This window comes from Salminus brasiliensis, chromosome 1 (assembly GCF_030463535.1).
Source record: "Salminus brasiliensis chromosome 1, fSalBra1.hap2, whole genome shotgun sequence".
NCBI lineage: Eukaryota > Metazoa > Chordata > Actinopteri > Characiformes > Bryconidae > Salminus > Salminus brasiliensis.
Window position 1 is genome coordinate 57396540 of NC_132878.1, and position 12805 is coordinate 57409344.

Below are 12805 nucleotides of genomic sequence, written 5' to 3' on the forward strand. Positions count from 1 at the left end.
TATTATTGTGTAGTTTACATAGTTTAAAAGTATGGTGTCTCAACCTGCACTGGTTGAGATCCACAGTACTGTAAGGTGTAATGGTCTTTAATGCTGTAATACACCTTATGAAGTTATTCGCTAAACCTTTTATTAAAGAGATTTAGTGTTTTAACCCCGAAGTTCTTTAATTAGCCAGAAATAAAGTTCGTTACCAGCACTATAAAAACACACACACATTCAGAAGCTCATAGTTTTAGCATTTTTTAATGGAGACACTGATTAACCTTATCCTGTGATGAGTACATTAATTTCCATAGTTTTCCGACTCACAGCCAGACTTAGAAAAGAAAAAGAGGAAGTATATCAATGCGTAGCTGTTGCAAAACTAAGGTACATTATTTACATTCCAAAAACAACAAAAAGAAAATAAAAACAGTGCCATTATTTCTTAGGGATGGGAGTGAACACTGAGGCCTGAATATGACAACTTGAGTTTTTTTTTTTTAAAGTATGTCCTAGAACGACTTGGCAATCTGACTCCGTCTCAGCCTCGTCAGAGTACAAACAACGTTTCAGTAACATCTGATACATCTGTTACAAAAAAGAAAAAAGTCATAAGGAAACTAATTATTCAAACGGACCAGGAAGGAAAATCTTCCCGATCTCAGCAAGTCTGTTTTTTTTTTCTTTTATCACAAAATCATTAGACTCAAAGTCTCACGATCCATTGCATCACCCCTATGTGAAGCTGTGAGGATTTCTATATATATAATTTTTCTCCTGCTGAAGTGCGTTGACTGACCGCTCCCATTTGAGTGACCGCACAGGCGTGCGAGCCGTTTCCATGGCACCAGTGGTTAAGCCAGCCAAGTCCTGTCCATCATTAGGCAAGTGGAACAGAGAAGAGTACAACACATCAGGTCCGGGCCTTGTCCCGTCTTGTTATAGTGGTGGGGGTACGAAGAGGTGAGGTGAAGGACATGGACAGGGGAGAATGTGAAGCTGCTGCTAAAAGGCAGCACTGGGCAAAGGGTGAGGTGCGCAGGAGGACGGGGGGTGCAAATAATAGTCCTGTCTAAAAACACAACACACAACATCGTGGCCGCTTTGCTTGGCATCAACGAGAGGCCAAGGGGAATGGGGTGGGGGGCACACACTGTTCTGAAGAGGAATACGCAGACTTTCTGTGGTCATCCCTGTGTGTTTTACATTAAGGGTGTTAAACTATAGGCCTACAGGCAATCTACTGCAGTAGTGCATAAATAAAAATAAAACAAATTCAATAACCATCACTTCTGCTCATACAGCTTCAGACCACAAGTCGCTCCAACCAATAATCATAATAATAATAATAATAAAAATAATAATGCTTCAATGCAGGAAATTATTGCCTAAGGCAAGAATCTATACATTATTTTTATTACATACTTTTGTAAGTGTTTGAGAGAACAATCCTTGAATCTGCTACTTTTTTCTCAACAACAAAAAAAGTGAAAAATAAAGAAAAGAAACGAAACAGAATGTACAACTTGATTATAGTAGTTTTGTGTGCCTTTGTCCGTTTGCCACGTTTGTTTCTTTTTCACATTTTTGACTTTTTGTATCTGGATATTTTTTTGCTTTTACAGCTTTAACTCGTTGGCGATTTTTGAAGCGATGTTCTTGAATGCGATAGAGGTTCCCGATATCCGCTTGAAGCGCACGCCGTTGAGCGAGAGGCGGGGCAGCTTGCACACCTCCATCTCCCATTGGACCAGGCTCTCGGCGTGGCCGTCGCCGTGGACGCATAGGAGCAGGAAGCGCTCGCGCTGCTCGTAGTCGCAGTTGTTGGCGTCCAGCACCTTGCGGATCTCGCGCATCATGTCGGTGGGCTCCATGGCCGACGTGGTCTTCATGCTCCAGGTGAAGCGTAGTGAGCGCGGTTTGGTGTCTTTATGATCCTCCTTCTGATCCCCGGACACGTTGCGACTGCCAGAGATAGAGAGGGAGCAGAGCAGCTTGTGTTAAGAAATGCGTGCGTGAGTGAATACACTGCAGTTTGTTAGGTACTCCTATCCTGTATCTACTCTCGTTGCCCATGTTTTTATACATACACTATTATGGACTAAAGTATTGGGACGCCTGCTCTTTCATTGTTTTTTTTTCTGAAATCAAGGGTCCCTGTGCCTGGACAGTAGACCGAAAGCTTTCTACTAGATTTTAAAGCATTGCTGTGAGGATTTGATTGCATTCAGCAACAAGAGTGATAGTGAGGTCAGGATTATGTTGGATTATGACCACCCTGCCTCATCCCCAACTCCCAAAAGTATCGAATGGAGCACCATCATTCCAAAGTAAACAGCTCAACACCGGGGGGCTTCATACCTCCTGGCATTAGGCATGGTGCCTATAGGTCCATGCTCCAGAGAGTCCTATTGTATGGGCAGTACTTCTCTACAGGGACTAGCCAAGCTGTGTGTGTGTATGTGTGTGTGTGTTTGCACATTTCTGCCAGCAATAGGTGCAACTTCAAGTAGCTGAAGGCATTTAAAACAAGAGGTGTGCACAAACATTTGGACATCTAGTGTATGCTTCCCTTTTTATTGCTTTGTGGAACCTTTTTTCCATCAATGTAAAGATCAGGCTAATAACCCTAAGCATCCAAATAGTTCTGGTTGAGATGTTGTGGTTCTGTGTATAATCATTGCCCATGAGGAACACTCTTTTTCTCTGCAGTAGGCGCGTCTGATAAAATGGCCAATGAGTGAAGATAAAAGGGAGGCGTACCTAATAAGCCAGATGAAAACTGGGTGTACTCTGTGCAGAAATGGGTGATTAGGACGATGTTTATCAGCAGCTGAGAGAGTAACGAGCTTGTGTAATTATCACTGATTAACAGAGCATGGCCCAGATGGGAGCAATGATACCAGTGCTGTATCTTCCAACAGAACAACATCCACACATGCACAGTAGCACACCATGCAGACATCAGCTCTGCATGCAAACATACTGGAACAAATGAAAAAGGCAGCTCACAAGGGAATGAACAATTCACTATATCAAATGATACAAAAACATCCATATCTCAACAGGATATTACAGTCGCTCCTCAAGGCAGAGCTGGAGATTGCATTCAGACCCTGCAGTGTCTTCTTTTAAACCAGAGGTTCCCAATCACACCTGGGGAACACAAGCCTCTTGTGCTTTTCTGTCATGCAGCACACCTTCTTCAACTCTTTAACTAATCTCTTGTGTGCTGGTTTAGGAGTGTTGTGATTTGTTCAGACAGGCAGTAAAAACATAAATCAATAAACGTTATAATAGATTTAAACCTTTCTCTGATTACTTCTGGAGAAGCCTATTAGCCTGTTAGCTAACGTTATTGGCTGACCAGGTAAATCTACTCAATGCTGTTATCAAGTTACAGCTGTATCAACATCGAAGCTGAAACCGGTTAAAGTGAGGTTTGCTTGCTAGTCAGTGTACTCGCTTGAGCAACATGGCATGGCAACCAATGTGGAAATGTGAGTAGAATCTGACCATACAAACCAGACTTGGTCACATATAACTGTAATTTGTTAATCTGAACACTCAGAAGACACTATAAATGTGCATAGAATACAGTCCCCAGAATTGACTGATCTTTAAAGCAACTGCTTACACTAAAAACAAATGTAAACTATTACAGCGACCAATAGAACAACCAGCAGACACCAGGGCTTAATAATCAGGTCATGCATTAAACTGTGATGGTGTTTGTTGCCCACCAGGTGGCAGCAAAGCAAGGAAAATTGCTTCAGTTAAACTGAGCTGGGTGACAGCTGGATTTAAAACATGGCCTAATTCAGACATGAACCAATATATCCACCCAGGCTTGTGAGATTGTGCAGTCACTGCACTGTTTTAGTGGCTCCTGTGGAACTAGAGCACCCCTACCCTGCATAGTTTTGTATGTTCATTGAATCAGGTCTGATTTAACATACCTAATTCAATGATTTAGCTAATCACTAACACACCCTTCTGTGTTGGTGTTTGTGTGTGTGTGTGTGTGTTACAGCAGGGAAAACATGACAGTATGCAGAGCAGAGGTGCTCCAGGACTATGCAGCAGATTTGGTTTAAAAAATAAAAAAGGAAGGCTGTCTAAATCTCAGGATCACAGTGGGTAGATAAATTGTTGCCCCCCTGGGGGAGCGCTCCAGCTCTGCAGAGGCCATGGATGGGGAGCACAGTACAAGATAGACAGAGAAAAAATGAGAGAGTGGAGGGGGAACACTGCATGAAGCTGTAAAGCTACACTGGATGTCCTGTCTCACCTTGAGCCCTCATATCTCCCATTTCTCTCAAACTCTGCCGGAACTCTTTAAAACCAGGACAAAAGAAGAACAAAAGTCAGAGGTAAAGATGCACTCAGAGGAAGACAAAGAAAAGGCCTTGTGGTGCTTTACGAACAGAGAAACCCTGCACGTATATATCTCCATGTTCAATTTCCTGCGTGTGAGGGAGAATATATTGGACATGCAGAAACTGATAAGAAATTAAATAAAAACAAATAAAAAAGTGAAGAGGGTTCCTTCAGCTGCTTTTCCTGTAGTCTATGATTCAACTTCCTGTTCTAAACACATCACATGCAGTGCCAGTTGTTCCATCTGGCACTCCCTCCTTTTGGCTCTCGCAAAGAAAACAGAGAAGAAAAACAGAGCAGGGGAACAGGAACAAATTTCATAATGTGTGTTCTTTAAGGCATTTTCACGCTACATAAAACAGATCAATCCACATGTAATCTAGAATATGGACATACACTCACAGCTGATTCACATGCATTCATGACAATGAGCAAAGAAAGAAAATGAAGTAAGAAACAAAAGCTGGAGTGGAGATGGAGAGGAGTCATGCAAATGGAGCAGTGGACATTGGGCAGGACTGGCATTATTTCAATGATCAGTTTGCTTACTATGTTTATGCATACAGTGACTTTCTAGTAATCACTAGTGCTGGACATTTCCAACTCTTTCTAGACCGCTGAAATGGAGCCTAGTCGATAGCAGCACTGCTACACGCAAGGTTTAACTCACGGTCCATGCAGAAACATCTGCTACATCAAAAATAAATAATAATAATAATAATAACAAACAAACAAACAAAAACTTCCCACACCACTGACCAGGGCTGAGCTCTGGACCTAGAAGTCTGTAAAAACATGGACAAAAAGTATGGACAAAAATACTGGGACACCTTCTCATTAATTTTTGTTCAGGAATAGAAAGAGAGAGAGAGAGAGAAGAAATAGAGATTATCCTGCCTTTGGTGGCATTACTGTCTCTTCTGTCTACTAGATTCTGGAGCATTGCTGCAAGGATTTGATTGTTTTGGATGGAGGACAATCATTCCAGAGAACAGAGTTTCACTGCTCTACAGCTCAATGCTGGAGAACTTTACATCCCCGAGCCCATATCTGGCATTAGGCATGGTGCCAGAGTCCTATTCTATTGGCAATACTTCTCTACAGGGACTAGTATGTATCAGCAGTGAGTGCAACTTAAAATAGCTGTCTAAAATTATTCGTATCAACCACAACAAAGCGTACACTATTGGTTATAACTATCCCAGAAATGTTCATATTGGTGCAACCCTAGCTGGTGGCCTATGGAGTAAGAGCGATGAGGCTGGACAGAGGCAGGCTAGATTGGGGGCTCTAGCAATATGCTCTACTTTGTGTCTGACTACTGGTAAACTTGAGCAGCTCATCTGCCACCTAGCCATGTCTAACCGTGGTTATAGGAATGTAGCCACCTAATAATAATAATAATAAAAAAATAATAACAACTAATAATAAGTAGTTGACAGCGTGCGACGTCCGAGTGGGGATACAAAGCCTTGTTTAGGAACACTCTTCCTGGACAGATCTGGGGAGAGCTGACAAGGGCAGGTCAGAAGATTTGGGGCACACTCTACAACTAGGGCAGGATACTGGAACATCGGAGCAGGGCCAGAACGAGAGGGGGCAGCGTCAAAACGAGCTTTTCAGTACCTGAACTCCAGAAATCTTGTAATGAACCACCTCTCAATCGCCACATCTGTCAGCGGCCAAATTTAGCGCCCAGTAGGGTGGCCTGAATTACACAACCAACAGTTTGTTATCTCAGCATGAAGAAATATTGAGCTCTGAAGTTCGTTGCCCAAGTACACTGAGGAGTGAATTTAGAAGTGAAACAGAAAACTAACATATTATATAACGGTTATTGGATCAAAATCCAACCACAAACAGTCACAACACATAGCATCTTCATCTGATTCCACAGCATCAGATACCTCATGCCAGAAATAGCTGGAAAAAAATCAGATCATGGAAGCAATTATACAAGTGAAACCGAAATTCTCACTGGAAAAACAGGACATAAAGAGAAGTGTACACATGTATAATAAAATATAAGAGATGTGCACATTTCCATCCTGTAGATATGGAAAGTTCAGGTCCAGAAAGTACAAAGCCGTCTTGGGCTTGGGCAGCTGGAATAAAATCCGGGGATGAATTTGTACTTTCTGGACCTATACTTTCCATCTCTATTAACCTGTGGAGAAGCATGCGTGAGTGATTAGTAGAGTTTCTGCTCAGTCGGTTTCTGCTCATAAAAGAATGGCAGACTGAGATTTCAGGCATGCTCAAACACACTCCGATTAAGGCACGGTGTGGAGGGGGGTAGGGTGTCAAAGAGTGAGTATCAGGCAGTTAATTCAGCACTTTGTTAAGAGTTAAACTCCAATATTCAAAAATGGTCAAACTTCTTGGTTAACTGCACACAAAGCCGAATTGAGGGTCCTACCTTTTGGTAAATCTGAATGACATGTTTCTACAAAACAGACAGACAATGCAAAGAGATGTCAATCAAAATCGAAATTTGAAAGTGTAGACAGCACCAAGATTAAAAAGTAAATAAATATATATTTTTAATTGGCCTATTTTGGTTTGTACTGGCATAGGATGGTATAAGGACACAAAAAATCATGGAGAAAAGGTGATATAAAAGTTAAATGGATAAATAAATAACGATGTTTGAATGCATGAAGCAGGTGGATTGTGGTCAGCATGAGCTTGCATAAAGTGAGCCCTTGAAACACAATGGAAAACATTAAACTGCCACTGACTTTTTAATTGGGCTGCACAATATGTGAACCCAAAAATGTGCTGGAAATTACATTGGCAACACAGGAAGCACACAACTATGTTCAATGTATACAATATCAAATTTGTGAGCAACTGGACAGTAGAGGGGACAAGGCACGCACACAGGTAATTTACAGTTTCAGAGTGCGGCATGGCTCCTAATGCTGTGTCTTTCTTTATAAATAAGCCACTCCAGTGTTCTTTAAATGGATATGTTCTGTTCTTCTGTTATTCAGTTTTTATGTCTTAAATGTCTACCACTCACTGTACTGTACTTTTATTCATAGTAAAAGCATTCAACTACTACATAAGGTATGTGAAAAGAAAAAAGCTGACGATGAAGCATCTGGGTAGCCACACTACTCTCAAAAGTGTTGCAAGTTTTCAGAACCATATTCTCAGCTGAAAGAATTCCCATTTCTCAAGGCTTTCTATTAACCTGCAGCATAATTGCAGTTCCACTCTGGGATATGTGGTTCTAGTGCGGTGTGCTCACCTGCGTGTGAGTTTGGAGGTGAGCTTGGTGAAGAGGTTGGTGGAGCCCCTGCTGCGTGACTGGGACAAGGGTGTTGCATCGTGGGACAGGGTGGGGGAGGCGGGTGGTCCGTTGTACGTGGCTGTACGTCGCTCTCTCAGCTGGCCTCCATGGAAGGTGCTACGACTCGCTGTGCCTCGTGGGAAACGTAAGCGGTCTGGTGGCGTGGCGCTGCTGATGCTGTGGGTGGACGCCCCGGGGTTTCGCTGGCCTGAAGCCGTGGTCGTACTGAGGAAGAGTGAGGCAAAGGTGGTGGTGAAACTCTGGCATGGACTGAGGGAGTGTGTGGCATGATGATACTAATGAAATACTGCATCAAAGAAAAACACCATTCAGTGTCCCATTTTAAATTCATATTTCATGTTAAAATAAACACAATTCTATGTTTTGAATTAAAAACATGACACTATGAAAAGAACGTAATAGCTAGGTTTAATGGAAAAAAAGAAAAACAATTACTGCCAGTTCCCAGAATCCAAACTCTTGGCCCGATACCTTTCCTTCCTGTAAGCCACAGGGCCAGAGATAAGGACACACTCACTTTGATCTTTTCTGAGCAAAATTTATGCATGAAACCAGGGGGAAGCAAATCCTCTGAGCCACTTCAGTCTCAATTTGTATTCGTGTCTCTCACTTTCTCATCAGTTTCATGCTTAGGACTACAGCAGTCTTGGGCTATCCTTGACCTCTTTATCAATTCCCATACACATGCATTCTTACACACAAGAAATCTAACCTGGGCTAGAGATGTGTATGACACGTTTTCCCCCACAAAAAACATCTGCTTGACATTTCAGTCCATTTAGCAAATTAAACACATTGTCAGAGCGATCGGCTTCAAACTATTAATCTGCATTAGACCGAGTTCATAAAGCCTAACAAGACATCTACAAGAAATTGCGACAGTTAGGAATAGGTTTAATCCTCTTAAACGCTCTACACTATATTAGTGACGTTTTTATCCACTACGTGTGCGAGTAGTGGGTTTGGCGACACATGAGAAGTTAGTGTGGATGGTCTGAGTGGAAAAAACAGAGAGGGATCTTCACAGACTGGTCGTCATAAATTAGACGAGTGCTGAAGGTGGAGGGAGCTCCACAGGGTGAGTTGGCAGGATGGAGGGCCGTTACAGACTCATAGACGCAGACAGCAGAAAGGTCGGAGGGCGTTAGAGGGGTGAGGGGGGCTAGGTAACGCTGAGACAGACGCGGGGCTCGTCTTTACTTGGGCCTGAAGAGTTCAGCAGTGCCGTCACTAGGGGGCAGAGTGGAGCGGCAGGTGTGGCCTGAAGCGGAAAGTGCCGTGGCCTTCTGGTGCCGCAGGCGGACTGAGGCCGATGAGGCGGTGAGGGCGGCAGTGTAAGATGACTGAGTCGTGGCGGCACAGGCTGACATCTCGCTCAGGCTGGCAAATGGGCATGAACCATTTTAGGTTAAACAAGATCAGTAACGAATGAACAGAACAAGAACAAAGCAGAGAGAGAGAGAGAGAGAGAGAGAGAGAGAGAAAGAAAGAAACTGCTGTGAGCTTTCCATTCTTGTGAGACCTGCAATTTGGAAGCAGTAGCAGGGCAGGCCAGATACGAGTGAGGAAAGAGCTGGGCCGCCAACACTTACATATCACTAGAGGTGGTTAGCAAGGCCATGTGCTTAGTGACCGCAGCTTTAAAGCTTTTATCCAGCTTGATGCACATCCAGTTTAGGGAACACAACGGGGATTTGATATACTAAATAGAAATGGTATCAGATTGTCCTGGAAACCTTTTCTAACTCCAAGCTCAGAAAAGGGTCCAACCTGACTATTAAAAGAGAACTGAGAGGACTAAATTCCGTTTCTAAATGATGTGTGCTCTGATGCTATTCATTTATTATGTATATAAGTCAGCGAATTTCACATCATTAAAGCTAAATACATGTTAACAATACGGCTTCGGCTATTTAATGGCTAACCTGGACTGGACAGCGCTCAGAGCGAGTGTATGAGGTGTCATTTCCAATTCCCTATTAAATTTTATATTAATGTTTCTAAAACACCTTTGTGGAGAACACATAGCACACGAACTGGAAAAAACCATTGTGTGTGGGAGAATAAAGAGGAAAAAAAAAAGAACTGGTTCCTCCTTCTCTACTATCACATGCAACATGTGAGTAGCATGTGGAAAATGCTGTTTTTGGTCACTCAGAGTGACGTGTCAGGTCAGAACCCTTCACCTGAAAAAATGAACTCACCTGTTCTCTTTGCCATTCTGGATGACAGCATGGCGGTCCCCAGCGTTACGCTCACTACAGACGTACGTGTTTCTCCTGGTCATTCCACCAGATACGGAATTACTCTGCTGAACAGAGAACAGCGTTTAAATACAGGCCAGAACAATTAAAAACAAGGTTGTTAAAACTGTCAAGGAGAGCAAATATAAAACAAACAAACAAACAAACAAAAAATTTAACATGCCAGTCAGATTTTATATCAGTTCTTTAAGGAGGTAACTAACCCCAGGAGCGGTTGAACCCTTCTTGCGGTCAGGAATGTCTGCCTTGTTAGGGTTGTTGGCATTGCCCAGCATGGGGCTAGGCGGGGCCATGCCACGGCTACCAGAAGAGCTAGACTTGCGTGGCTGGGCACTGCTCTCCTCTTTGTGCTCACCATCAGCTGTGGTGGTCTGGCTTCTTTTGGGGTATGCTACAGAGGGAATGGCTGGACCAGCTGTGGAAGAGAAACAAAGAGATTCAGGCCAAGAGTGTTGGACTTCTCTGAACAATTGAATGAACTTGAATGCAAATGCAGGGAACGCAGTTTAACGGAAGGACAGACCCTGGTCACTGTAACGCCGCTGTTTCTGGTTGGAGGTGCTCCTCTGGACCTTGAGGTGAGATGGTGACTGGCCATTGTTGTGTTCACTGTTTGGTCTAGCTTTGGCCAGAGACAGGTTACTGCTGGAGCTGGAGTCACTGGCCTCCAACTAACATCAGCAGAGAGAAAAAGAAATGCAGTTACTTCTCATGACTTTATCACATGTATTTGAAAACAGAAACATTTGAGCATCTTCAAACAAAGAAGAACAAGGCTTGAAACAATGTTGATAAAAATGAAAGGGAATGCTACACTGAGATTACAATGCAGTTCCCTGAAATTCAGACTTCATCATGTGGGGAATCATGTGACGAGCAGTCAGCTACTAGTACGTAACAGTGTAAGCAAAAAAAAGGCAGAATATTATGAGAACTTAAAAGTATTTAGATTCATAAGAAATCCACTGTAGTGTGACTGCAGATCAATTTCCATGGGGAAAAACTTCTAAAATAAGGATTTGTTTTTTTCACCTCTGAGGGCTTCCTTCCCAGAAGCAGGTAAGTGGCGGTGATCTCATCATACTTCATCCTGGTCAGAGACTCATGGATTTCCTCGCGAGAATAACCCATTCCCACCATTATGTCTGTAAAACACAACACACAGCGTTAGGTGAAGGAAACGGTCAGCACTTGCCAAAACAGAGGTGCCAATACTGTATGTTTAGAATAATTGGAAACATGAACCTGATCCTGATCATTTAGGTTTATTAGGTCTATCTACTTTTTTAAATAATATATAATTCACAAATCCGAGGTTATCTTTAAGTAGAGCTAAACATACGAGTGTGATATTCAAAATATCATCTACGTCCTGCTTCTGATCCAAGGTTTCACGTCAAATTCAAAGATCCATTTAGAAGCACAATGATGGAGTCCTAGACCGCTGCACAAGTAGAATCAGCGGTCACAGGTCCAGCACTAGCAGTAATCCCAGGACATGGAGAGCTGTTTCTGGTTTCATCAATGGTTTGAAGGGCAGATTGCCCAGAGCGGCAATGGAAAGTACAGGGTCTGCCTGGCCTAAGCGCCATCGACCTCTGCAGCACTCAGATGGAGCTGCGGCCCAGGGGCACATTAAGCACTGCCAGCCTCACGTTGAGGAAAGCATGCCAGGCTCGCGTTTTTTAGGTCTAGGTTGAGGAAAAGCGCATTTACATGCACGCACATGCATACAGACACGTTCTTCAGTAAGGGCTCTCACTGAGGGTTGCGCAACACAGCAAGGCCAAAACATCAAAATGTGTGGTTTGACCCAGCACTCCCTAATCTGACTCAACTTCCCAACCTCAGCAAGTTTCTGAAGCTTCTCCTTGCCCAGTGGTCTGAAACATCAGTGTGTAGAAGGATTTTATTACTTCAACTAGTCTTGCTTTAATTAAGTCCATCCACCAGATGATGACATGAAGAGCTTTTAAGTACAGGGATTAGGTCATCTTTCTGATAGTGGATAAAAAAACAACAACAACAAAAAAAACACAGCTGAACCAATCTTCAATGTAACCAATACACATTTCATGGCGAAAATGCTAAAACCACTATTCCGTTCCACAAAGAGAACTAGTTTTGATGGATGAAACCTCTAGCCCAGAGAGAAGGGTACTTCTGCTATTCTGTTCTAATCAACAATAACGTGGCAGTTTACAGTGGAAACACCCAGATGATGACTCCCCAGCTTATCCAAGTTTTGTGGATACTCTGTGGTTTAAGAAAGAAAAATAAATAATGATGTGTGGTGCCTTACCTATTCTCTTCTGGTCAGAGATGTCAAGCTCTGGTTCCACAAAGGGCTTGAGTTCATCTTCCTCAAAGCCAGCATTGATCCACCGGTCCTTCATGATTTGCTGAAGAGGACACACAAGATTGCATGACAGTTTCTGTTCAGCTTGTCTATAATAACGGTCTGGGTGACTCAGGACAGAGGAACTTAACCAAACACGGGATAAACAGGACGGGACGTTCTCTCATTTCAGGGGGATGTTTTATGCACAAGAACTATCTGAACTACTTAATATACAGTAGATTCGACACAGGACATGCTCAAAATTCATAACTTCACAGAGGCTGCGCTCTGCACCAATGACAGAAAGCTACATTTTGCTTTACAAATACAAACATGCTTCAGGATATATACATGCTAGTGGTGGTGATGGCTGATTTGTCAGTAGTATACACACATCTTCATTAATCTCTTCCACTAAACACAATGAGCATGTCTCTGCTGCTCATGGTTCCTTTCATGTTTTGTGTTGTTTAATATACTGTTATATGGTTTTATCATCATGGTGAAAAGCCAGCG

The 12805-nt window shown here is 42.8% G+C and overlaps 1 protein-coding gene across 20 annotated transcripts in view; it reads right to left on the reverse strand.

The window, feature by feature from the left end:
• Positions 1-230: 230 nt before the first annotated feature.
• Positions 231-12805, reverse strand: part of mark3b (MAP/microtubule affinity-regulating kinase 3b) — a 44543-nt gene continuing 31968 nt past the window's right edge. For 3 of the 20 annotated variants that reach the window (XM_072682882.1, XM_072682897.1, XM_072682874.1), the window contains 10 exons: positions 12251-12350; positions 10981-11093; positions 10472-10619; positions 10152-10363; positions 9889-9995; positions 8885-9064; positions 7622-7888; positions 6785-6811; positions 4277-4321; positions 231-1950 (listed from right to left, as the gene is read on the reverse strand). In XM_072682882.1, the coding sequence (XP_072538983.1) occupies positions 1605-1950; positions 4277-4321; positions 6785-6811; positions 7622-7888; positions 8885-9064; positions 9889-9995; positions 10152-10363; positions 10472-10619; positions 10981-11093; positions 12251-12350 (1545 nt within the window). In that variant the 3' untranslated portion in view covers positions 231-1604. The remainder of the gene's footprint in view (positions 1951-4276; positions 4322-6784; positions 6812-7621; positions 7889-8884; positions 9065-9888; positions 9996-10151; positions 10364-10471; positions 10620-10980; positions 11094-12250; positions 12351-12805) is intronic. The other 17 variants (XM_072682889.1, XM_072682905.1, XM_072682952.1 and 14 more) reach the window with 12 other exon arrangements.